Source organism: Equus caballus, chromosome 9 (assembly GCF_041296265.1).
Source record: "Equus caballus isolate H_3958 breed thoroughbred chromosome 9, TB-T2T, whole genome shotgun sequence".
Classification (NCBI taxonomy): domain Eukaryota; kingdom Metazoa; phylum Chordata; class Mammalia; order Perissodactyla; family Equidae; genus Equus; species Equus caballus.
In genome coordinates this window covers 90,264,047-90,290,693 of record NC_091692.1, presented here as the reverse complement: position 1 = coordinate 90,290,693, position 26,647 = coordinate 90,264,047, and the positions used below count along the sequence as shown (strand labels likewise).

General features: G+C 45.7%; 1 protein-coding gene across 9 annotated transcripts in view; it reads left to right on the top strand.

Annotated features, from left to right (window-relative positions):
* ZFAT (zinc finger and AT-hook domain containing) overlaps positions 1 to 26,647 on the top strand; it is a 204,455-nt gene that overhangs the window by 132,605 nt on the left and 45,203 nt on the right. For 7 of the 9 annotated variants that reach the window (XR_011421459.1, XR_011421458.1, XM_070221857.1 and 4 more), the window contains one exon: positions 23,938 to 24,076. Coding sequence is in view for 6 of the 9 variants with exons in the window: in XM_070221857.1 (XP_070077958.1) it covers positions 23,938 to 24,076 (139 nt within the window). In the remaining 3 variants the exon portion in view is untranslated. Of the gene's footprint in view, positions 1 to 15,686; positions 15,823 to 19,954; positions 23,647 to 23,937; positions 24,077 to 26,647 lie in introns of those variants that run through there. The other 2 variants (XR_011421457.1, XM_070221860.1) reach the window with 2 other exon arrangements.

Genomic DNA, 26,647 nt, shown 5'->3' with positions numbered 1-26,647 from the left:
GCCAAATACACAAAGCAACATTACTGGTGAGTGGCAGGGTTGGAACGGGGTAGGTGGGAGGTCAGGGCTGTGAGTGAAACTTTTCCCTCTAAGTAAATTTTGAACGGGGTGAACTGAACATTTTACCTGTTCAGTAAATTTAAGTCAAAAGCAAAACTGTGAATAAAAATGATATTTTATTAGAAACTACCCACTGTCAAAGCAGGTGTGAACATGTTTGTGATCTGTCACATCGCCCCGTGAAGGTGGCGACAAATTGCCTTTTGAAGGTTCATTGAGATTCTGTGAATCTCACTTGAAAATCCCTGAGAACGATGAGGTCTCGTGGAAAAGCACAGGATTTAGAAGCAGACAGACTCAGGCTCAAATTCTGGCTGTGCCCCTTGCAGGCTGTGCTATTTGACTTCTTTGTATGATTTTATTGTCTGTAAAATGCTGGGGGTAATATCTGCCTTCTGGTGTCGAACATATTCAGAGAAATACTAGTGTATGAGTCGTGAGTATGGAACAAGGTAGATGATCAAAAAATGTTGGTTCTTTGTTCCTCCTGCCTCTTAAAAATGACTCCACTTCCTAAAAGAACCAAAGGAAGGATTATAAATCAGCTGGTCATGGTTTATTTTCTTTTTAATGAGATTAAATTTATGTTCACAAGTCACTCATTCTAAGTATTTTCCAGGCGTTTTGTTTTCTTTTATATATCTTTAGATGTTGATGTTATTTTGCTTTGTTGTTGTTGTTTATGGCATTGGAGTTAGGAAGATAAGGGACAAAATCTTGATGCCTCTCGTTACTAAGTAACCGCTGGGGATTTTGATCCTTGGCCTTTTGAGCTGTCTCCTTATTTGGAAAATGAGAACAATGATATCATTATTTCAAGGGCTACTTTTAGAAGGAGGGGTTGATTTGAGGGAGCAGACCAGAAGGAATGTGTCCCCATAGCTTGGGGCAGACTTGGACCGTCAGCCCTGTGCAGGCCAGCCCCAGGGAGGAGGTTCTGGGAGGAGCTCAGGCTTGGTCTCTCATTAAAGAGAGCTAGGAGGCTTTCTTCTTGTTCTTCTTTTTTTTCACTTGAGGAAGATTGTCCCTGAGCTAACTTCTGTGCCAATCTTCCTCTATTTTTATGTGGGATGACTCCACGGCATAGCTGATGAGTGGAGTAGGTCCACACCCGGGATCTGAACCCGTGAACCCAGGCCACCAAAGTGGAGTGTGCTGAACAATAACCACTTGGCCGTGGAGCCAGCCCCAGTGAGGCCTTCTTCTTAATGGGAGAACTTCTGACCTCTTACCACCCTTACCACCAGATTAGTTCTTCTCCAACTTTAGTCAATCTCAGAACCTCCTTGAGAGCTTGATAAATGTGCAGATAATGGGTTCCTAAACCCAGGAGATGCTTTCAGTAAGCCTGGAGACAGGCCTAGCATTCTTGACTCCAACACACTTCCATGTGGTTCTGATGCTCCATGGACCATAATCTGCTAGCCACTGCAGTGGGTTTTGAACTCAGTGAAGGAAAGGTCCTGAGTCTTTATATTTAAAATGTGTTCCTGTAAATAGCGTATAGCTGGATGTTGTTTGTGCCTGTGCATGTGTGTGTAACAGGTCTCATGATCACTGTCCTTTAATTGGAATGCTTAGTCCATTTACATTTAATGTAATCTTGACATGTCTCATTTGAAAAGTACCATCTTTGTATTTATTTCCTATCTGTCACGTCAGTTCTTTGCTCCTCTTATTTTTTGACTTCTTTTGAGTCAATCCAATATTTTTTAGTATTCCATTTTATCTCCTCTATTGACTTTTTCCCTTCTGAGTAGAAATTTTGTTTTTCAGATAAATTTTTTTTCATTTTAGAACATTCGTAGAGTTACAGAAAAATTGTGATGGTAATACGGAGAGTTTCCATACACCCCACACCCAGTTTTTCCCGTTGTTACCATCTAACATTTGTGTGGTACATTTGCTACAACTAATGAACCAATACTAATACATTATTATTAACCAAAGTTCATATTTTATTAGGATTTCCTTAGATTTTACCTAATATCCTTTTTCTGTTCCAGGACCTCATTAGGATGCCACGTTACGTTTAGTCATGATGTCTTTTTAGTGTCCTGTTGGATATGACAGTTTCTCAGACATTCTCTATTTTTGATGACCTTGGCAGTTATGAGGAGTTCTGCTCAGGTATTTTATAGCATATCCCTCAACTGGGATTTGTTGATTTTTTAACTATACCTTTTTTTTTCTTTTTAGTGGTTGCTGTAGACATTACATTATATATTTGTGTTTTAACACATTCTGGCTAGCATCAAATGTACTTTTTCATCAACAATGTAAGAACCGTGAAACACTGTAATTCACATTATTCTCCTCCTCCCCTTTGTTCTCATTGTTATATATATTTCTTCCACTTACGTTGTAAACTCCTCAATACAGTGTTATTATTTCTTGCTTTAAATAGTCAATATTTTAAAGATGTTTAAAATATAGTTTTAAAGAAGTGTTTTCTATTAACTTGTATATTTAACCTTTCTGGTATTCTTTATTTTTTTCTTGCAGGCCTGGGTTTCCCTCTGATAAATTTTCCTTTAGTTTGGAGAACTTTTTAGCATTTTTTTATATGCCAGTTTGCTAGAATGGAATTATCTCAGCTTTTGCCTGTTGGGAAATTCTTTACTTTGTCTTCACTTTTGAAGAATATTTTGATGACTGTAGATTACTACGGTGGCATCACTCTGAAGATGTTGTTCCATTACTTTTTGTGCTTCATTATTTTTTATCCTTACCATTTCCCCCTACATAAAATGGTTCTTTTCTGTCTGTCTGGTTTTATGATTTTTCTCTCTTTCTTTGGTTTTCATCGTATTAATATAAATAAGTCTAGGTGTGGTTTCCTAGTGTTACCTTGCTTGGGGCTTGCTCAGCTTTTGGATCTGTGGGTTGATATCTGTCATCAGTTCTGGACCATTTTCAGCCTTTATCTCTTTAAATATTACTTCTCTATTTTTTCTCTCCTTTTCGTCTAGAACTATAATACCTATATATTAAGCTGTTTGATATCTCACAGCATTCTGGTGATCTCTTTCTCTCTAATTCTCTTTGCATTTCAGTTTATATGATTTCTATTGGTCTTTCTTCAGGTTTGCTTATCTTTTTTCTGATATGTCAGATCTTCTATTTAAATACTCAAATGAATTATTCATTTCTGATTTTTTATTTCTAGCATTTCCATTTGATTCTTTTTTATAGTTTTTATTTCTCTGCTAAAATTTATCGTCTGTTCACACATGTTTTCCATGAGAGGCTTTAACGTATTTATCACCGTTATTTAAATGTTGCTGTCCCATAATTTCAACATCTGAGCTACCTAGGCATCAGTTTCTGTTGACTTCTTTTTTTTGATTTAGGGTCACATTTTCTTCTTTGCATGTCTCATAATTTTCAGTTGAATGCTTGATGATATGTGTGAAAGAATAGTAGAGAGGTGAATAATAATTGGCCATGGGAAAGTGAATGCCTCTTTTTGTATCAGGCGGTTAGTGTGGGGGACTGTACAGAAAATAGCTAACATGGCAGGCCTGACTGCTGACCTTTCAAAGGCATGCTTGCAAGCTTGGCCCTTGGCTGACATCTGGGAACCTGGGCATCAGAAGACTTCTCACCGCCCTCATTGATAAGCGGAGTTTACTGTGCCTAAACAAACAGTGTGGTTAATGCTGAACATGTGCTTCCCTCTGGGAGTCTGGAGTGTTGATATGTGCTAGGCAGGCAGTGCCTTTGTGATTAGCTCCCAGTAAAAGCCCTGGGCACAGAGCCTCTAATGAGACTGGTACCATTTGACACCTGTTGTCACAGTTTGTCACTGGGGGAATTCAGCATGTCCTGTGTGACTCCACTGGGGGAGGACCCTTGGAGGCTTGTCCCTGGTTTCCCCTGGACTTTACCCCATGTGGCTTTTCCCTTGGCTGATTTTGCTTTGTGTTCTTTTGCTCTAGGAAATTATAGCCATGAGTATGACTGCATCCTGAGTCCTGTGAGCCCTCCCAGAAAATCATTGAGCCTGGGCTGGGCTTGTGTTCCCCCAACACATCAATGGATAAATCTAAGCTGTAGTCGAGGTGGATCTGGGCTCTGTTGTGGCTCTAGAGTCGGTTCTCCACTGTCTTTAAATGTTTTGAGGACACGGTAAGGACTTCCCTTTCAGCAAGGCTGGACATCTGAGCACAGGGAGACTCCAGAAATTGCTTTGTGTTTCACAGCCCAGCCGCTGGCTTTCTAAACCACGCAGGCTCTCTGTTGGATTTACAGGCTAGCCGTCAGCTTTTCAGGTTGCTGAACGGTCCTGTTTCCCTCCAGATTTCTGCTCGTTGGGAGGGCTCTCTTCTCTCTCTGCCCTGGCCAGCCCAGCCTCAGGAGAGCCCACAGCACATGGTGAAGGCTCTGTGCACTTCATAAGGGTAGTAGAGGACTTCCTCTCCCCTCTTCTGCTCTGGCCTGGGGGTCTTTGCTATCTCGGGTGCCATGAAGACCCAGTGCCGGGGTGCTGGGGTGGAATTTCTCTCTCCTCTCCTGTCCTGGCCCCCCAGCCTTCAGCCCTGCCCTCTTGCACTTGGTGAAGTCCCCATTTCACAGGGCAAGGTTGATAGGTCATTCTGCCAGGGACGAAGGCAGCCACTGGTCTCTTTTCTCCTAGGCATTGCTTGTCTCTTTCTGGAATTTGCTTCACCTAAGTTTCTTTGTGCCCTTGGCAGTCTGATGGATTTAAGAAAACAATGTGTCATGTTGTTGGTGTGGGACCAATGGCCCCTTGTGGTTTTCCACATCCTAAGTGGAAGCAGAAATGCCCCACCCATGTGATTCTGCCAGTGCCTAACACAGCGCCTGCACAAAGTGGTGCCCTGTGATGCTCACTGTTGTCTCCCTCTCCCACTTGCTCTGGACAGCAGAAATTTTGGCTGGAAGTAAAGAGCACGGAGGGTGACTGAGGCAGAAGATGGCTGCTATCATGAGTAATCTAAGTGTATTCAGAGTCACCAGGAACTCTGCCAGCTCTTGTGTGGGGGTTTTCACCATGCAGAATTACTCCCGGGTCGGGGGAGGACCTTGGAGATTCACCCCTCGGGAGTGTGTTGGTGGGAGCAAGAGCAGCGTGCAGCTCTGGTGAAGCCCTTTATCTTACGGTGCCAGCCCTTCCTCTTTTGACATTATATATCGTGGCTCTGTGATCAGACTATCTTAGAATCCAGCCTTGCCACTTACCACCTGTGTGGCCTTGGGCAAGGCACCCAGGCTCTGCAGCTTCTCTGTGACATGGGCGTAAAGCAGCACCTCTCGTTACTATGAAGATGGGGAGTAGTAAGTGTGTGCTTGCAAGAGTGTTCGGCGCGTTGCTCTCAAATGTTAGTTCTGTACAAAATCCATCCCGGTTTCTTCCATTCTGTTTTCATCTCCAGATTGTGACATCCTCTCTATCACGCCTTTGTTTAAGATTTCTAGTGCCTGAGACACGTTCTGTTTGCTCACAGAGTCCTAGTGACCTAATTCCACTGATTTGGTGCATTCCTTTAAAATGTGCTGACCATATAAATACGTCACTTAACACACAGGACCTTTTACTGGATATGTTTCCATAGAGTTCTTCATAAATTCGCCTTCTTCTAACAGAGGGACTGTGTCTCCTGAGCAGTGCCGCCAGCATGCTGGGCCTGCCCTGCGTCACAGTCCGATCCCCCTGCACTTCCCGGGTCATTCTCCTCGTCACACTTCTCCCCTGTTCTTTGCATTGCACTGAAACTTGTCACAAGGCCCTGATGCTATTGGGAGTTGGCACTTTGGGGCTTTGCTCTGTGAGGCTCCAAGTGCACCAAGAGGTTCCTGACTTTTGGAAAGCAAGCCAAAAATTTGGTATATGAATGTGCAAGTCTGCAAAAAAAAATAAAAATCAGTCTGAAGTCAGCAGTTTTCAATATCTGTGCATTTTGGAGCTGTTCAGTGTGACTTAAGGCTGACCCTTCCTTCTCGCTTTAGCTTTCTTCATTTCTGAAACAAGGCCGGGGCTTGTTTGACAGATGGCTCTGATCATTTCTCTGCCCTGGCTTCCAGCAGGTGAGGGCTGGCCTTCTCTCTTGCAGCCACAAACCTTTTAGATGTAGATGAGTATGTTCTTTCCAAAGGGACACCAGCCAGTGTGTCATATTGAAAAGACATTGTTAAATTTATGTTTCATATGTATCTAGAACCAATCAAATCTCAGAAATTTGTATCATGAAGCCCGAAGAATGTATGGCCTGTTGTCAAATTAAAATGTGCATAACTAAAGTATTTTCACAAAACTATTGAGAAGTAAGGGAGATTTCCATCATTGACGAACTTTTCCTAAGTATTCCATATGGAGTAGGTGGTACTACAATTTAACATTTAGAATTTTAAGAAACAGCATAAGTATAAATAAAGAACTAAATTTTCATCTGAACTTTTGATGCAAAACACGCAATGTTTACTCATTCCTTCAGCGTATCTTTTCTGTGCACCCACTGTGTGCCAGGCACTGTGCTGGGGCAGGAGATGCTGGGAGAAAGCCAGGGCTCTGTCTGCCAAGTCCACGAGTCTGGGGAGAGCCTTATGAGCATAAAAAGTAAGGGCAAGTGTGTTAACTGTTACAGGAAAGTTATGTACTAAGTGCTGTGGGTACCCAGAAGACTAGCTAGCTAATCATTCCAACTCTGTCATTTTTTCAAAGCCATGTTTTAATTGGGTTAATATAATAATAACCTATCATGTAAAACCTATGGCTTTTAAAACCTATAGCAACCAGAAATTTCTCTGGTTGACTGATATCCACAAATCAAGGGGAGTTAGTGTGATCCCTCATCGCATTCCTGGTAATGAAATGGGTCCCACAGGCGTTCGTAATGTGTCCACGTGAAGCTGAAAGGAGTGACAAACGCAGAAGGCTCCAGGCAGCTGAGCTCACAGGATGCCTAAGGGGCTTAGATGCTAAACTGGATGTGTTTGGATGAGGTCAGCCAGGATGTGGCTGTGTAAGTAATTTACTCTTAATTGTCGGTCTAAACATAGTGAGCAAGGGAGTGAAAGTACGGAAATGATCTCAGAGAAGCAGAATGTTTGGAACCACATGTTTGCAAACGGCTGAAGTGAATCCTCAGCCTGAGATTCTCAGGAGCTCTCAGAATGCTGAGCCACCTGGCATCGCTCACGGCCCTGTAGCTTTCTTTCTGCTCTAACTTCACCTCCTAGCCAGGAGATGCTTCCATCTTTCCATCAGAAACTCCCTCCACAAGAGCGAATGTTTTGTTAAATATTTAGCATTGGAATAAAGAAGACAAGTGGACAGGTCCCTTTTATAACAGTCATGTGTTAGGCATTACAGCAGATGTTTTACAGATGTTACCTTATTTTTGCCCTCAAAAACCCTATAATTAGTCATTGATATTCCCATTTTACAGATGAGGAGACTGAGGCCCAAAGTCCATGTAAGTAACATACTCAAGAGGAACGCAGTTAGTTAATGGTGGAGCTGGGCCTTTGATCCTTGTCTCTTTGTAGACAAAGCTACTCTCTGTCTATGACACTTTCTCAAGCCAAGCAGAGGGACGTTTTTGCCCTTTGTCCTTTTGGCTCCTCACTGTCTTGGTTAAATAAGGCTGCAGTTATATGTTTAGCTATCAAAACTCAAGCAAAATCTTTAAGCAACATGCTGACTGAGTGTAAACTTAGCAGCCGGAACATTTTCCAAGTTCAGTGGAAATTACCAAACTGCGGGGCCAAGAGGGTAAGAGAAGTATAGGGTTTCAGTTGTGGTGTTTGTTTTGTTTTTCAGTTCTGACTTTGTGTAGAAGTGAAGAACCTGAGATTGTACACATTTTCATTTTTCCTGTGAGCACGTGTGTGAGGAGGAATAAGGGCCGTGATGGGGTGGGGAAGGTGGGGGTCAGAGGGGGTCAGCTGTGAAATTGTTTTGAACTGAAATGTCTCTGCTGAAAACCTCTCATGCCATCTTCAGCTTCCTCATATTTTAGATGTTTAAAGCACTTTGGAAAAAAAGAGGAAATTGGATTGTCTTATGTTAAATTAAAATCCTGTCTGTCTAATAGTGTGTGGTATATTCTCTGGGAATATTCCATCTTTGACAGCACAAGCGATTACAAAAAGTCAATAATCAGAGAACACTGAGGAGCCTTCTAAGCTCTTGCCTGAAAAGCAATTAGTGAGGATTGATTTACTGTTATTTATGGTGATGAGATAATTGCCTCAACGCAAGCCATTTTTGAACTTGTGGTACCCCACGGTTTTAAAACATTTTTCCCTTTAAATTGTTTAATTTATCTCTGGCCTTATTTCACAACAGAGATGACTTTGTGCTTGTTGAATGATATGAAGACCTGGCTTTTTCTCTCTGGATCCTTAGCCCTAGGCTTGGTTTCGTCCCTGTCATGGCAGACCTTGGAACGACGTCCCACCCTTGTGCTCTCAGGCTTGTAAATCCTGAAGAGATACAGCCCCCAAAATCACAAGATTCTTCTCTCCTGCACAGATGGTGCACTTTGACTGCAGGTTCAGGTTGGAGACCACAGTATGGAGTACGTAATCGGCCTGGATTATATGTGGCCACTGGGACAAGAGAAGGGGGTGATAGTTTCATTCATGCCAGTAGCATTATTTTGGAATCATTGGTACAAGCCTCTTTAAAGGCTGGCCATCAGGAGCACGAGGCCATGGAAGTCTGCTCGCCCCTGGTGCTCCTTGGGATGCAAGGCTTCTCCTTTCTGGCATGTGTCTCTTTGCTTCTGCCTCTGTGTCTCTTTTTCCCCTTGCCTGTCCCCTGTGACTGTCTGTGCTTCTTTGGGCTCTTTGTGTGTATGTCAGTGTGGGGCAGTTCCCCCCATGTGCTTCTGTGTGTTCATATTTGCCACTGAGCTCAGGCTGGAGACAGAGGTGAGGAAGCCGGTATTCCAGATGCAAACGCTCTTTAGCAGTTTCCCTAATAAGCATTGCCGTGTGTCTCATAATTTACAGCCTCGGTCCTTTTTCTTATGAGCGTGCATATTTTTCTTTTGGAGGAGCTCGCTTCCCAGTCCAGGGCGGCAGATAGTCTTCGGTGATTGACACGACCAGCGTTCTCTTGCTGCAGGTGGCTTTGCTGAACTGAGTCTCAGGGCAGACTGTGGGGATGTACTCTGCTTATCTATGAGACATTTCAGTCTACCAGCCCATGTCAGCATCCAGAACATTCCAAAAGGGTCGGAGTTTTGCTGGATGACCCTGTGTGGGTAAAGGGACTTGGCAGTTGAGAATTTCAGTCTGATGAAATTTCTCTGAGTGGAAAAAAGTTTCTCATGGGCACACTTACCACTGAGTAGTGAGGTTAAGCCAGCAGCCGACCAATCAGGGTTTTTGGTTTTGCATGTTTGGTTTTGTGAGTCCCTACAGTGGGCAACTCAACAGAAGTGCCGGGCATGGTGTCTGAACTCAGGGAGCTCACGGTCTACCTGGGGAGACGAGATAGACTCCCAGCTGGAGGATGGAGGGTGGCATAAGGCAGAATTCTGCAGTGTGTTCCTTAGACACAGCATGTCACCTGCTGTCTCCTTGCTTGGCTTCACACCTGCTCCTCCCTCTCCTTGTGCTGCGCTGCTGTCAGGAGGCCATGCGGCTCCCTCACCTCCTTCAGGTCTTGGTTCAGATGCTTCACTTTTTTCATGATGTTTGACGACATCTGGCAGATTATGTACTTACTTGTTTATTATACTGGAATATAAGCTCTGGGAGGCATTGTTTGGGTTTTTGTTCTATTCTCAGCATATAGTATTTGTTGAGAATGAATGAATAAGTGAATAGATTCTAGAGAACTTCAGTGTAATAGGTTCATCACGGAAGCCATCCAGGTGGAGGTGGGACTCTGAGCTCCTTCGAAGGCTTGTAGCCACCAGGGCAGGAGGTTCAGCAGCTCTTCCATTGCTGGGCCCTGCTTGGTTCTTCACTCCATTCTCAGTCCGCTGTGCTGTGTGGCCCTGAGCTCTCAGCGCTTCCCTGCCCTCGTGGTAGCCAGGGCAGTGAGGTTAACAGGAGACAGAGCACATGGAATTGCTTTAGAAGTGTGATGCTCGGTCCTAGGGTAACCCAGCATGGTCCCAAGGTTGTAGGATTCTTTAGATCCATCCAATGCTGTTGACCCACTGCCATGGGTCGGGCCCTGTGTGATGGGGATGCTCAGTGTAGCCCGTCACGAGCTGTTCTCTTAGCAAAGATCGGGTTTAATATCTGAAAGTGTGTTTTTTTCTTTTGTTGGGTGCAGAAAGACTTGCTTCATTGTCGTATTATGTTCAAGAAACCTCTTGGTAGAGATTCCTGTCAGTGGGAGCGTGGATAATCTTTTCCTGGTGTGCGCTTTGGAAATCTATGGAAATGCAGGCCTGTTGGATCTTCAGGACGGTGGCATTGTGCACTCAGTCTGACCTGTGGTTTTGGAGGTGGCGGTGGTAGCAGGCAATTCCGTGGGCCGTCCAGATGGGAGGCAGCACAGAGCCAGGTTCCCAAGGCAGGAAAAGGGAAGCCAAGGGAAAAAAAGGGAGTGGTTTGTGCCACCAGAACTTTATGTGCTGGAAATACTACCGTGAAAACTGTACCATCTTGTTGATCTTGTGATTGGAAGCACAAAGGCATTTGAAAAACTGAAAACATAGTAGGGAAAGTTGTAGAAATCATCCCATGTCATTCATCAGCAGGGAAAGTTGTTGCTGAAGCTGTGCTTGTTTGCAGTGGGCCCTCGGTCAGTGTACCCAGCAGCCCAGGAGAGTGGTGCATGGGCTCTGGAGTCAGACAGGCCTTAGCTCACACCCTGGTTTGGCTGCTGACTGACTGTCTGACCTTCAGCAAGTCACTTAACCTGCCAGGGCCTCTGCACCCCCATCTATAAGTTGAGAACTGCTATATCCTCCCAAGGTGGGTGTGAGGCATGTAGCAGAGACTCAGGGCTCGCCCGCGTCATCACCAGTGCATTCCGGTTCCCTCCTTGATCTGGTCTTCCTCTGTTGCTCCAAATGTCATCACTGAAATTCTCAAAGCCCAAAGCGTTCAGGCAAAAGGAATACATTCTTTTCCTTTAAACGAGGCAGTTGGCCCTGAGTTTCTATGCCCAAACTGTCAGTGATCATACTCTGATGAGCACCTCCATGCAGGCCGCTCTGTTTATATTATCACTGCTCCTTGCTGTAAAATGAGGAAACTTGCACACAGTCGCACAGCCGTTAAGCAGCAGAACCCTGATAGAGCCCTGGTCTCTCTGACTCCAGAAAACTCCGCTGCTCAAAGGTTGTGAGAAACGTCCTGGGCTGCATTGCTCTCCACGGCAAACGGTGGGGAAGACGCTGTCCTGATTGTTTTTCTCCAGAAATAAAACCCAGGTAGGAGCTCAGCCAGCCCTGGTGGTCTAGTGGTGAAGATTCACGCTGTCGGCACCTGGGCCTGGGTTTGCGTCCTGGTCAGGGAACCACACCACCCATCTGTCAGTTGTCAGACTGTGGCGGCTGCATGTTGCTGTGATGCTGAAAGCTGTGCCACTGGGATTTCAAATTCCAGCAGGGTCACCCATGGTGGACGGGTTTCAGCGGAGCTTCCAGACTAAGACAGACCAGGAAGAAGGACCTGGCCACCCGCTTCTGAAAAAATGGGCCATGAAAACCCTCTGAAGAGCAGCGGAGCATGTCTGATGCCGCGCTGGAAGGTGAGAGGATGGCGCAGAAAGACCGGGCACAGTTCCGCTCTGCTGTCCACAGGGTCCTAGGAGTCAGAATCAACTCGACAGCACTAACAACAAAAGACCTCAGTTAGAAGCAGCTCTCACTTCATGCTGTTCTTTCCAGGCTCTGATGAGATGAAATTCCCTCCTGTCTCAGATGTAACTGCATGAAGTCTGTGAGGGAGGAGCTCCCTGAACTGAAAGTTCTCAAGCCTTCAGGACCTGCCCTCCCCCTAGTCCAGCTGCGCACTTCTCGGGGTGACTTGGTGCTGGCTTGCATTTTAGGGAATTGATAGCCGCCTCAGACATTAATGAAAAATCTCCATCTTCCTGTCGAGTTTTCTCAGCGGCAGAGGCCCTGTCGTAAATCGTATAGGTGGGCCACCACCGAAGCCCCAGGGAAGCACTTGCATAGTCCGAGACTGTCTCTCCCCCCGTATAACTTGATTTAGGTCTGGCGATGCCAGAGTTATGGTTAATATTTCCTCCAGCTGTCACCGGGTCTGTAGAGAGACAGTCCTACTGCAGTCTTCCTTTTGGGCATTTTGGATTATGGCAGATATATTAGAGCATCGTTCTAGTATCAAACGTAATTCTCATTACACAGATGAAAGAAAATGAACCTAAAAATCGCTTTACATGTCAGGGCGTGAGTGTTTTTGTTGTTAGAGTTATTAATATTAATAATGGGTACCACTTGTTGCATCCTGTGTGTCATCCTAGGCGTTTTATGTAAGTTATCTGTAATCCTCAAAAACCTTGTGAAGGGGCTGCCCCGTGGCTGAGTGGTTAAGTTCACGCACTCCGCTGCAGGCGGCCCAGTGTTTTGTTGGTTTGAATCCTGGGTGCGGACACGGCACTGCTCATCAAGCCACGCTGAGGCGGCGTCCCATATGCCACAACTAGAAGGACCCACAACAAAGAATATACAACTATGTACCAGAGGGCTTTGGAGAGAAAAAGGAAAAAAATAAAATCTTTAAAAAAAAAAAAAAAACCTTGTGAAGAGGGTTTTTTATGTCACATATTTACCCATTTGATCATCCATTTCTTTTTTTACTTTTCTTATTGTGAAATAGAATATGCATCCAGAATATTGCATATGCACATGAATGTGTGGTATGAGGAATAATTGTGACACAAACACTCATGTAGGCACCGCTCAGAAGTGCACTATTAACAGAAATCAGATGCCCCTGTGGGGCCTTCCTGCGATCATCCCCTTCTCTATCCCAGAGGTGACACTATCCTGACTTCTCTGAGAACTGCTTTTTTGTATTTGTAGTTTTACCATCCATGTATGCATCCTTAAACGAAGTAATTTAATGTTTCATGTTTTTGAACTTTGTGTTAGTTATATCTATATAGAGATTTATAGATGGAATTTATATTGTTTCATATGTTTGTTTGTTTTGAACTTGGGTTCTTGCTCAGCGTTACGTTGGGAAGTCTGCTGAGTGTTCTCGCGCACAGCTCTCCTTCATCCGTTCCTTGTGGTCCAGTATTCCGCTGTGCACAGCAGGACCCTGCTGTGGGGCCCTGGCAGGATGTATTCATCCATTCAATTTCAGGTGGACGATTGGGTTGTTTCTGTTTTCTTGCCACGGTGAGCTCTGCTGCCTATGCACTGTCTACACGTGTCCTGGTGTGCTTGTTCCTGAGATCCTCCAGTGTAGACACATCTAGAGGGGACTTGCAGGGCTGTGGGACATGCACATCTTCAGCTTCACTAGGTGATGGCCAGCTGTTTCCCAGCCTTGTTGCACGTGGTCACAGCAGCAGCAGCACGGGAGCCTGTGGTCCAGATCCTGGTGTGGACGTTCAGAATCGCCAGCCTAGTGGGCAGGCTCTGGCCTCTCTGTGTGGTTTCATTTTTGTTTTCATGATTGTTAATGAGGTTGAGCTCCTTTTCGTAAACTTTTAGGCCATTTGGATTTCTTTTTTTCTCCCCCTCACCCCCTTTTTCTCAGTACACCGTCTGTTCAAATATTTTCCCACTTTTCTGTTGGATGGTTTTGTTGTTTTCTTACTTGTTTTCAGGAATTCTTTATGTAATTTGGGTGTGGGTGATGTTTTGGTTACATGTTGTGAATGCAGTCTCTCATTCTGTGACTTTTTCTCACACTCTTTATAATGGCTTTTTAAGTTCTTAAATTTAATGTCCTTAAAAAATCCCATCTTATCCAGATTTTTAGTTTTTCTTGTTGTTGAGAGGGTTGCTGGACTAACCTCCTGCAGGTCACTCACCCAGAGAGGAAGGTGGTTCTCCCTTTGTCGTTTCGCCACACGGTGGAGAAGGGTGTCCACCTGTGGTGGTGCCGTGCTGGCTGCCAAGGAAGTGTGCTCAGATGAGCAAGCTCTGGTGTGGACTGTGCTCTCCCAGGACTTGCAGCTGGGGGGATGGACGTGCAGATGACAGCTGCACTGCAACAGGATTAGTGCCACCAGGTTTTTCAAGGTGCTCGGGGGAGGTGGGAAGGAGATCTCACATCTGCCTGGAGTTAGAAAATGTTTCGGAGGTGAAGGTGGGGGTAGCCTGTGAGCTAACACTGTGGAAGAATGAATAGCTTGTCTGGTGGACGTTTGTATGCTTAGGAACTACAAGACAATGCATAGGCATTGTTCGTACCTTGGGGATGAAGGAGATGTTGAACTCATCAAGTTTGGCTCAAATCTGTGAGGCGTGTTAGTGTTGTCTTCTTTCAAAGCAAAGAGGAGGAGTTGTTTTAAGTGCAGAGGGTAAGTGTGTTCAGACAGGATAATCCTGTGATTCATGCTTTGGGAATCTAGAGCTTGAGGCGTTGCTTCCAATGAATGGGTCAGTGTTGAATCCAACTGGATCAGCCCGCTTGTTCAGACAAGTTTGAATGATTGACACTGTCGCATGACGTTTCACTAAGACAGCCACATCCTCCTCTTGTTTGGGTTTGTGCAGTATTAGAATCAAGAGGTTCTTTGTTGAGATTATTGAGAGGAGGAGATACAGAGCCTGACCCAAGGAGCTTGAGTAGAAGGGAGCAGCCATGTCAGAGGGCAGAAACAGACCCTCGCAAAACACTGTAGGGGACCCGCAGAGGGACAGGAGCATGAGATGTCCTGGAGGTTAGCCAAGGAGAGGAGGGTGGGGTGGGAGTGTTCTTATGGGAAAAGGAGCAGCCTGACAGCGCGAGCAGAAACCAGAGGCATGAAATGGTGTGGAGGAGCCCCTGTGTGTGCGACCTTGTCACAGGGAGGTGGCAGGGAGGTCGTGCAGGGTTCTGTACACATCTGTCTCTCCCGTAGGTTCTCAGGAGACCTGGAGACCTATGGATGGGAGTGATGTAGACACTTGTCCTGGTGAGAAGCCCAGTAAGGGGGCTTGACTTTGGTCCAGGGCAGAGCTGCCCGTGAAGATCTGCTGACGAGGTGGTCTGGGCAGAGAGGAGTGAGAAGGGGTCCATTGTGGTTGGAACTGGTGAATGAGGGTGAACGTGGAGAGGGACATGATCAGAGAGGTGGGCAGGCGCATGCCAGGCAGGCCTTAGAGGCCACGCAAGGTGGCTGCAAGTTCTTTTTTAAGTTCAAGAGGAAACCACCAGACAATTCAAGCAAAGACGTGACATGATCAAATTTACATTCTTAAAAGATCATTCTTGGGAAAGTACTGTAGAAGGGTCAGCGAGGAGGCGGGAGAACAGAGTGGGCCATCTGGCGCTCCAGGTAGGAGCAGGATTCTGCAGGACACACGGCCCCAGGCTCAGGCCTCGAGCCACAGACATTCCATGGGACCCTCTGTGCCAGACTGTCTTCTTCCTAATGAATGCTCTAGGGTAAAAGGCAAGCTCAGGGCCTGAGGCCAGTTCTTGCTTTTGTTTTTTTAAATCTATTTCACTTAACATTTACATGTTTCTAATTAGTACTTAAAACATACATTCTGTTGTAGAAATCCTGGAAAACATGGGAATTTATGAAGAAAAATGAAGCATGAGTAACTCTAGTAGTGCCTTCTGCTCACCTGGTGTATTTACTTCCCATCTCCCCCGGAGCCTACAGGAATCTTGGACTTGACAGCCTTCAATGTAAAGAACTGGTCTGGAGGGTGTGTGCGCAGGGGAACTAAATTGAGTTAGTACTGAGCCCACTGCCCACAGGCACTGTTCTCGGTGCTGTGGTACACAGTGATCAAAACACAACAAGGAGAAATTTATATTCTCGTAGAAGGAGTTAGACAATAAGCAGAATAAAGAGGTAAATCATATGTGACGTTAGAAGGTAATAAATGCCGTAGAAAAAAGTGAATCAATTGAAAGATAGAAGGAGTGCTGGGGGAGGGGGAGGGAAGAGCTCACTGAGACAGGGGACCTGACCATGATCTCTGACTTCGTGATGCACAGAGTCCAGCAAGGGAGTGTGCACCTGGGAGAGCCTGGGGTATAGGCAGGCCATCCTGGTTTCTTTTCCGAGAAGTTTGTTGGGTGGGAAGAGACCACAGAAAGTCAGGAACTCTTAATACTGTAGTGTTACTGCACGATGATCATGACAAATATTTTTGAACACTTAGTAGCACTTTCATCTGTATAATCTGTTTTGCCGCTCCCAATAATTGCGTGCTGTCTCTGTCTTCTTATCCCCTGATTTCTGAGGAGGAAACTGAGACACCAGAAGTTCAAGACCGGGCCCGAGGCTCCATAGCTAGTAGATGCTGGTGCCTGGGGACCCGCTAGCCCAGCCATCATTCTGTGAGTAGGTGGCTTACAGCAGTCCCAGTGCCAGCTCTTGCCTGCGATTGGTACTCGCTCAGCCTCAGTCAGTGTTGGAGACACTGGTGGTTTCACTTCCGGCCAAGGGCCAGTGTCAGGAGCCCCTCCCACCTCTCAGAAGGTTTTCTGTGGCCTCATCATTTTCCTCCTGCAGTTTGTCCGCTGTTGGTTTTACGGCCCCATCATTATTTTCACGGGGCTTCCATTTTGCCTGCTTTGGACCTGGGTCTCTGGCTGTGTGATCACAGTTAAGGAAAGCAGTGATTTCAGTGCACTTGCCCATGCGCCCTTGCCTTAACAGATAAAAGTGCAGCCTCTCCTCAGCATTTCTTCTTTGTCTGTTTATCTAAAACTTTATTGTTCTTTGTAAATCCCTTGGAGATTGTTTTCTCCTGCTGCTACTGTTTGCTTTTTATGGTTAATTTTCTGATTTTTTTTTCCTGCTATTTTATACTATAACATTTTGACTCTGAAAATGATCATAGTGATAATAACAGTTAACATTTACAAAAAGCTTATGGTGTGGGGACCTGCAGGCCGGATGCCTCCCTCTGTGACCAGGCTCCTTGGGAGGGTCACAGGCTACACACAGGGAGGCTTCTCCAGGAGGGAAGGGGGAAATCGGGATGGCACCCTCCGGGAGATGCCTCAGGTGACGACGTTAACAAATGTGAATGTACTAATTATCTGCATAAGGGCAACAGCCCCGAGGCATGATGGATCTTATACTTCTCAAAGCGCCCTCATAATCTGTGTTTTTGGTGCCTCATTTGAACTGTACCAGCTAGGCAGAGAAGGTTTGTTTCTCTATTTCATGGATATGGAATCAGAAGGAATGGAGTTTTGCTGACTTGGCCAGGGTGGCTCAGCTGATTAGTGGTGCACCCAACACCTGGACACCGTCTGCCGGCTTCTGGTTCATTCATGGTTTTCGACTCCACTCTTTCACCTGTGCTGGATGTAAAAATGCTATCATGTCATCATGAAGGTCTCTCTATCCTGTAAATGTGTCCACATTCTAATAGCCCGGCTTCTGTCAAGCTGTGTCTAAGTCATTTCGTACCAGTCCACTTAATATAGGTTGTAACAATTATATAACCTATTCCTGCATTTTGGATCCGAATTCACCTGGTACCAGTTAGCCTTGTGGTCTCTCTCCTACTTTATCTGTCTCTGTCTCTAGCTCTACAACAACTGGGTTGTTAAACCAAGGTTATGAATTGTGACTTGTGGCCATAGTTTTTAGCTCTCTAGTCGTCCAGAACCATCTCTCTTGCCATTACCCCTTCCCATCTGCAGAGAGTGGAGGACCCATGGCAAAGGGGCGGGCTCACCTTTGGTCTCTGAGCCTTTGGAGGTAGTTGCGTGGCCGTAATGCTGTATTTGGTTAGACAAACTAGACTGCAGACACTTGCCTGTGAGAGCGTCCTGCCTGCTGTGAGTGGAAGCCAGCAGAGCACCCTCTCCTTTTACCGGAGAGCCATCCTGTGCTTTGTGTTGGGTACCAATGTCATGACCTTGGGTATTACCTCATCACCGGCTTCTCTCTGTTTTAAACCATTCCTCTAAGTCCCTTTCTTGATGCCGATGGGAAATTGGATTAGCCTGTCTTTAATGTGATTAGATGTCTTCTAATCAAGTTTTCCGACCCCAATTTCGCATATGAGACAGGACTTCCTGTCCTCTTCTATTTTCTTCCTTTCTGTTTGAAGAAGCAGAACAGTGAATCCTCAAGTTGTGAAAAGGTTTGTTTTACCTGCTTTCTTGACATAAGTCTGAGAATTTAAGGAGTTTCAGCCTCAACAAATTCGATTGCAATTTTTCTTTCAACTCAAATCGATGATCTTCAATGTACCTTTTCAGAAAGATCCTTTGATGCCCCTTTTCAAAAAGGTTCATGATTTGCATCATTGAAACGTGACCCAGAATTCAGCCCCTGCCCCTTGTCTTCTCTCCTTGACCCAGCTTTTGTTGTTAGTGTGTTACTGAAACTCTTCTCAGTAAGGCCACTGGTGCCCACCTCCCCAAAGGCCAGGTCCAGTGGACACTTGTTAGGCCTTATCTTACTGGATTTCTTAGTGCACTCAACTCTGTCATCCTCCCTCCATGAAGCACATTTTTCCCTAGATTCTGTGCCTCCAGAGAGCCCTGATTCTTCTACCTGCTGTCATTCTTTCTTGTCCTTCTTCATTGGCTCATCTTCTTCTGCCTGTCTTCAGGGTGCTGTTCAAATGCTGCTTCTCTTCCCACTTCACACGTTCTCATACAATGGTGTGTTCTGTCTTAGAGCATCTGCTAGTTGCCTGTGCTCACATCTGTATCTATAGCCCAGAATTTTCCTCTGAGTTTTCGACTCATGTCTCCACTCACTTTTCTGGACGTTCCCTCTTAGATGAGCAGAGTTGTGTACTCTCACCCTCTCTCTCATTGTCCATAGAAGTTCCTTCACAGCTGGCGGAATGCCTTCCCCCTGTGTCACCCATGCTGGAGACTTGGTAGTCCTCCTTAAGGCTCTCCATCTCTGTCTTCTCACACAGCATCTCTGTCTTCAGGTCTGGCTGATTTTGCCTCCTCCATCTCTCTTTAACCCTCTCTTCCTTTTCCACTTTTTTTGTTCTGCTCTCTCATTTTAGGCCCTCTATGTTTCTTGTCTACACCCCTGAAACAACTGGACACTTGGTTCCCTGCCTCCCGTCTTGTTCTTTTCAAGTCCACCTGCGTTAATTTGCAGAGTGATAAATGTAAACGTGAAGTTGCTCTGTCACCCCCCTGTTTGACACCTGCCAGAGACTTGCCGAAAGTTACTTTCCTGATAGAGCGCACATCCCACTGTGATCTGGCTGCATCATCTTCTCAACTTCCATCAATCCCTGTCTCATTGCCATACTCCAGGAACTGCCTACATTTCTACCAGCCTGCCATGATGTTTCCCACTTTGTGAAGTCAAAGGTTAGATCTGGGCTGCCCTTTATCCAAGAAATACAATAATACCCGACTGTGCCCCTTCCGATGGAGCTCCCAGGGGAGATAGATGCTTGGGGAATAATGGTGACTGGGAAATGCCATCATGTCTTTATTGCTGGCCAGGCCCAGGGCCCCAAATCCAGTGCAGGCCAAGTGGTCAGGCTGGGAGACTGTGAAACTTTGGGCAAATTCCTTTAGCCATTCTGCACCTCAGTTTCCTTATCTGTAAAATGGGGATAATAATTGTATCTACCATGTGAGGTTGTTGTGAGACTTAGTGGAATTAATCCATGCAAAGCACTTAGACCTATCTGGCGTAGGGTAGCCATGAGTAAATGTTAGCTAAAGTAGTAATAGTTATTGTTAGATCACTTTACTTAATAACTCCCGTGCAACACTGGCTAGTAGGCATGGCAGGGGTCCCCTGCCTTGTTTTGAGTCACTTTCTGTTTTGACCACAGGAAGAACTTGATGTCTTGTTTCACAGGAGCTATGCTACCGCAGCCTGCTTCCATCTTCCTCTAAGTCTCGGACAGACTCTGGCACGAAAGCTCGCAATGAATAACTTCCCTTTTGAGATCGAGCGCCATTTGGTCTCTGCAAGTATCTGACTTAGAAACCAAGTTTTATGATTGAGTTTGCCTAGATAGCATTTAATCTTTGCAGCGATATCTAAGTCCAAAAACTTGTGTGTATTGAGAGAATCACAGATCTCTCCCATTCTTCATCATATCTGTAGGGGGAGAGGACAGTGCCTGATTCACAGTAGGAGGTCAGTAGATAATCTGTTTCGTACATGAAATCTCCAGACTTGCAATGTTCATGGTGCATTCAGACTTCCTGTCTGCAGTGAGCGTGGGGCTGTCGCCCACCCTCTCCTTTGCCTCTGTCTCCTGCCCTGTGACAGCCCCAGCAGAATTCCCTGCTACAATGTGGCAACGCCTCACAGGTCTGAACTTCCTTGGTTTGAAGGGCCCTGATGCGGCTCAGGTACCACAGTTACAGAGAGAAGATCCCGAGTAGAAGTTAGGTGGTGACAGATTTCATGTGAAGGTTAGGATGGGTGTCAGGGAGTAGAAGACTAAGAAGGAAAGAGACATGGAGGTTTATCTTCCCAGCCCCCAGGCTGTGGAGCAGTGCACGGGTTGGGGGGGAGGGGGGGCGCTGCGGTTTTGACTTCCCTGCATGTAGCAGAGGCCGAAGTCACAGCCTGTCAGGCTGCAGAAGAACGTCTCCTCGTGGAGGGAAGGTGGGGCGAAGTCAGTCTTGGAAAGTGTCCCATCCAACTTCAAGAATTGAAGATTTTGATAGAAATTAGTAGCTCAGACACTGACTTCTCATTTGGGCTCACTGGCACATTTTTCGCCTATCTGCTCACATTTTGGCCATTTTTCTCCTCGTTACCAGTTCTACCGAGGAGTGGGCTTGGGGAATAAAAGGAGCTGAAACTCTCATGAGGCATTTATCTGCTTTGCCACAAGAAGGATGAGGCTGGCTTTCTGGCCTGAAGTTCTGTCTGCAGGACCGTTTCTCTCTTTCATTGCCCTTTCCTGCCTCTTAGGCCCACTGACCCCCCACTGTGGGCAGTGAACATTTCGGTTGTTCTTTTTGATTTCTGCGTAAATGTTAACGTTCCAAAAATAATTTCATCTTATTTGTTTATTTAGAGATGAAAGAACTTGAAAATGTTTTAGCTTTTATTTTAACTTTGCAAATAATCATATTTTGGCATTTTAGATGTCTCAGATGCTGGTCGGTAGACAGATGAGAGAGTCTGACTAATTTTTGCCTTTGTTCCAGGTCCTTTTGTTTAATAAACCTTTGTGGGCCAAACCACAGGGTTCTCTCATGTGAAGGACCGAACATAGCACGTGCCACGTAGCACAAATCATCTGGGACCAGAGTGTGGCCTTGATATAGGGTGGAGTCCCTGGGGAACGGTTCCAGGCAGGTTGGCTCCTTAGATTAACTTCCCTGTGTCTTCTCTGAGGACAGCCCTCCTAGGAGTGACAGCATCTCCTTTATAGGCCAGGACGGCACCTTTCTCTGTGCTGGAGTGACAGATGGAGAAGGGGCAGGGGCACTTTCTGCAGAGGTTTCCAAGGAAGCCCAGCCAAGGCTCAGTCATTAGTTGAATAGTAAGAGAGAAGGAAAAGTCTAAGATGACACTCTGGTTTCTGTCTTTGGGTAATTAGTTGATTTTGCAGAAAGATAGTGAGTCTGGAATTGTGTATGTTTATTTTGGGGTGCCTACAGAGCTTCCCTGTGGAGTTACCTGAGAGACAGTTGAAAATTCTTTTCTGTGGTTTGGGAGAGATCCCAGCTAGAGATATAGCAACATGTGGAAAAGACCCTTGGAACCATGGCAGAACACAACTGGCCCAAGGACCGAACCTGGGAGAAAACCAGCATTTCACGTTGGGCCTGGGAAGCAGATCTAGTAAAATAAACTGAGAAAGTTCAGAGCCCGAGAAGGAGAACCTGGTGATAGTGATGTCGTGGTGTCACAAATGTCACAGTGGGAGGGTGGCAGCCAGCTAAAGGAGCTGGGGGGGGAGTGGGTTTGAGGTCTGAGAAGAGAGCACTGACTGCACCTGCAGGAGCACCTCCTAGGAGGTCTGGAGGCCTAAGGAGGGAGGTGTGAGCAGGAAGGGCCTGGACGTGGGCAGGAGCTGCTCTTCAGGAGGGCGGGGTGGGCAAGGGCCTCAGAGCCAGGAGTGCAGTGACTTAAACAAGGACCAAGTAGACGGCTTTCTTTTCATTTTCTTCCCTCCCTCCTTTCTTTCTCTCTCTCTCAATGGGAAGACTTCAGCACATTTGTAGACGTGAGAGGGAGAAACCATCAAAACGGGGCTGATTAAAGCATCGAAGAAGAGAGGATGTTTCCCCCCATTTGATGGCGCATTCACCTTCAGAGACCCACGTAGCTCCTCTGGGTGACAGTGGTGAAAGACTGATGCACTGGGCAGTTGAGGAGTCGAGGGCGTTTTGGGGTCTTAATAGACACGATATTACATCAGCTCCCACAGGCACAGCAAGTGTTGTGAACAGTTGCTAATAAAAACAATAAGAAATGTTTTCTATGGCATCTTAAATATTAGTTTACGTTCTATCATTTAATTCTCACGACAGCCTTACAAGGTAGTAGGATTATCCCCATTTTATTGATGAGAAGTTCAGTCCCAGAGAAGTTTCACCCCTTGTCTGAGGTTCCATTGCTGGTCAGTGCCAGAGGTTGGTTGGACTTGCTCCGTCTGAATCCCCTGTGCCCTGAGTGTGGCTGCCATTGTGGGCTGCCCCATGCTCTTCCATTCCTGCTGGACCAGGAAGCTGCTTGTGTTAGCAAATGGGCCCTGAGTGCAAAACTGGGATTCGTATAGCTGTCTAGTTGTACAGTACATGGTCCAGAAGGACGTTTTGATATTGTCCCGACCAGGACTAAGGGTGTGGGATATGACAGTGCTCTGGATGCACATTCCTTGCCCAGCTGATAGCCAGGCCTTATTGGGCTCCTCAAGAGGCCTGAGCAGGCACCCCACCCCCTTAGCACTCTTTTTTTTTTTTTGGTGAGGAAGATTGGTCTTGAGCTAACATCTGTTGCCAATCTTCCTCTTTTTGCTTGAGGAAGATTGTTGCTGAGCTACCATCTGTGCCAGCCTTCCTCTATTTTGTCTGTGGGAGGCCTGCCTCAGCATGGCTTGATGAGTGGTGTGTAGGTCCGCACCTGGGATCCAAACCGGTGAACCTGGGCAGCTGAAGTGGAGTGCGTGAACTTAACCACCATGCCACTGGGCTGGCCCCCCTCACTACTCTTTATGAGTCTTCAAAGCAGTATGCAAGATGGCAGACAAAGCTGCACAACCCATTTATGTCCTTATCCTGGAAGTGCCTTGTCTTGCCCAGATAGGAGTTGGAAATAGATTTTACCAGGCGGATTTTCCTAACATTGGACAGTGAGAAGTTGACACTTGTGTATATGTAGGTGCTTGCAGGTAAATATGATTGACGAAATCATTTAGCAAAGAAGCAAATGCATCAGGGAGTTAATTGTAAGGGGAGCAACTTTGAAAGACGTTCACTTAAAAAAAAGAAAAATGATAGATTAATGTGTTGCTTTTTTAAAAATATTCTTCTTGAATAAGAACTATAAATTCTGGGGTGGACAAAAAAGAAAAGAAATGAAAGCAACCTCATTTAGCAGAGACTCCTCCTCCTCTGGGGACACCTTGCCCGGCTACTTGGTTGGTCCCCGCAGAGGCAGGACTCAATGTCCGGAGGTCGTGTTTTCCTTTAGAGCGTGTCCCAAGGGGATGGCCTTGGGCTCATCCCAGGCTTTCAGGGTATTAGATACCACAGATGGGAGAGCAGTGAAGGAGGAGTTGTGGGGAGAGTTGTGTCTCTTCCTTTTCCCTGGGGGCTGGATCTTATCTGGGGCTCCCCGTCCCTAATCCCTCCTCCTCGTCCCCACAGCCTTTCCGCTGCGCCCATTGCCATTACTCATGCAACATATCCGGCTCTCTGAAGCGACACTACAACAGGAAGCACCCCAACGAGGAATACGCCAACGTGGGCACTGGGGAGCTAGCGGCTGATGCACTCATCCAGCAAGGTAGGTGGGCTGCCGCCCTTCGGGGGTCTGCTCATTTCCTGCCAGCCCGAGTCCCCATTGAGAAGAGCTGTGACATCCTACAGTACAATCCTAATCTCTGAATGTTTAGTGTTTTAATTCTTCATCGTCATTATTGTTGTCGTCATCTTCCTCCTCATCGTTATGTATCAGCATCACTTATTGCCAGGATTATATCATAGCAACCTTAATGGAAATCTAAGATGAGAAGGGTAGTAATTTACCCACAGTTTTACCAGCCTCCCCATAATGTTCATTTATCAGTGCTGCCTTCTATTCTGTCCATGCGTACATTTTGCGTAAATGAAAGTTTGTGGCTTACTTTCTTTACTTAACATTGATTAATATGAACATTTTGTTTCCTTTGGTACACTGTCTTCCTAATTACAGTTTCTAAGGGCTTTTTGTAATACATCATCAAACGGAGGCACCTCATTTTGTTTAAACATGCTCCTATTGTTGAACATTGTGGGGGTTCCAGATTTTTCTTTTATTGCAATGAAAAATAATGTGATGGTAAACATATTTTAGGTGAGCTTGTTTAGATTATCCAAAAATATTTATTGAGTGCTCAGATTACATACTCATCTTGAAAAGGAGAGACTATTTAGAACATTTAAACTAAGGAGAATGGATGAAAACTTCTAATATTATAGGAAAGTTTGAGGGTTTTTTTCTTTTTTGCTTTTTTCAATAAATAATCACATATTCCCACTTGAGAGGGTTTAGCTCATGCGCTCTTGCCATATGGAGAAATGCAGTTGTATTTATACCTGCACTTCAGTAATTCAACTGAAAAATGGTTACTGCGTGCAGTATGTCAATTCCTACTCTCTCTCAAGTCCTGTGACTATTTGAAGCTGAAGACAGTTTTGGGAACCTGCCCCCAGAAGGCAAGGCTGTGGGATTGTAAACTCGGCTGCAGCTGAGGACGTTCCGAGTTTTCCTGTGCAGTGTGAAGCTCTGCTTGCTGTAATTGCCGTGAAATGCATCTTCATGTAAAACGAGGAATTGACCGTATCCTTCAGCCCTTTCGGTGACAGGGCTGCTGCACGCAAATAGATGAACAGCATAAAGAACTCAGGGTTGTTTTAAAGCGTCCATCCGGTGTAGCAGGGAGCGTGTGTCTGGTGTTTTCTTTATCGGCGGTTTCGTAGTTTCATGGAACTGGAGAGCAGGATGTGCAGTGGCGCGGCCCTGGCTCAAATCTGCATCCTCCTTCTGTAGCTGTGCCACTTGGGCAGGTTCTCGAACCTCTCCACCTTGGGCTGTTCACCTAAGAGCGGAGTTCATAGCAGCCATCTCACAGGATGGGAGAACACTGGAGTCTCTGGCACTCAATATATTTTCATTCCTTTCTCTTGTATTTTTTTTTTCTGAAAATATCTAAGACCTCTAGAGCCACTGCATTGTTTTTAATGCCCGCCCTGTCCAGGAATCACAGAGGGGAGAATGGATTGCCTTGGAGTCACAGTAAATAACTGGAGTAGCGGGCTAAAATTTGTTTTAGCATCCTTCACACTCTTGGGTTGGGTTGGCAGGAAATAGATGTTTACTGTGGCTGTTGGGACAGGCGTGGGGATCTGATTGATGATGCTATCATTGCTCTGTGCTTCCAAACTTTCATCATTGCCTTGCAAAGAATGTGCTGAGGTCGAACTGTTTCATGCCCTAAATTTTCAGTTAACTTTCTAAGACTCTCCATAATCAGTTGGCGTTCCCTGGCAGGGTCTGGGTTCCAGCTTTAATCTTTGCCAGGGGTATTTTTGATCTTATATATATATTTCCTATGCCCCCTTCAAGGGACATATTGAAGAAGGAAACAACTAAATATCTCCTGGCTCTTAAGAGATATTGTGCCATTGTGTTTTGGCCAGAGAACAGTCTCTGAAATCAGATAGCTGGTTGAGTATGAGCATAGCTTAGAAATCTTGGGAGCACAAAGCTCACACTGTTCTTATATCTGGGACGGGGAAGGGGAATGGAGGGAGAGGGCGGGACTATATAAACTTGCTGTGTTTGGAAATGCTGAGTCATTTGTCATTTGATACCATTGGAATTTTTCATTTTCTTTTGATTAATTTTAAGTAATTCTCCCCATTCCCACTTGGTTTTATTTTCCTCTTCTGCTCACTCATCAAAAAATATCTTCATGGGACTTTATAATTCCTTGTTTTGATATAGAGGGATGTGTGTTAAAATGATAACATAATAAAAGAACAAGAATAAAATGTAGTTTTCTCAAAAGGATGGTACGGTCTCCTTAATCCAGGTGCAGGGACTCCTTGTCCATCACCTCTGTTCCAATGATGTCGTAATGTGACACAGGCAGAGCTGTGCACTGTTGAGGAGGATCCTCCTGCCCACCATGCTCGGGCTTTGGGGAGAGTGGCAATGCACAGCGCTGTAGAGGATGGAGGGAAGACGGCCAGAAAGGCTGAGACGTTCCCAGGTCAGAGGTTTCTCTTCCTGGGAGCCTTGTGAGGGAAGGGACCGTGGTGTTTTCCATGGCGTCTGGGATCTTGTCAGCGTGCTCCGGAAGCCCCCTGGAAT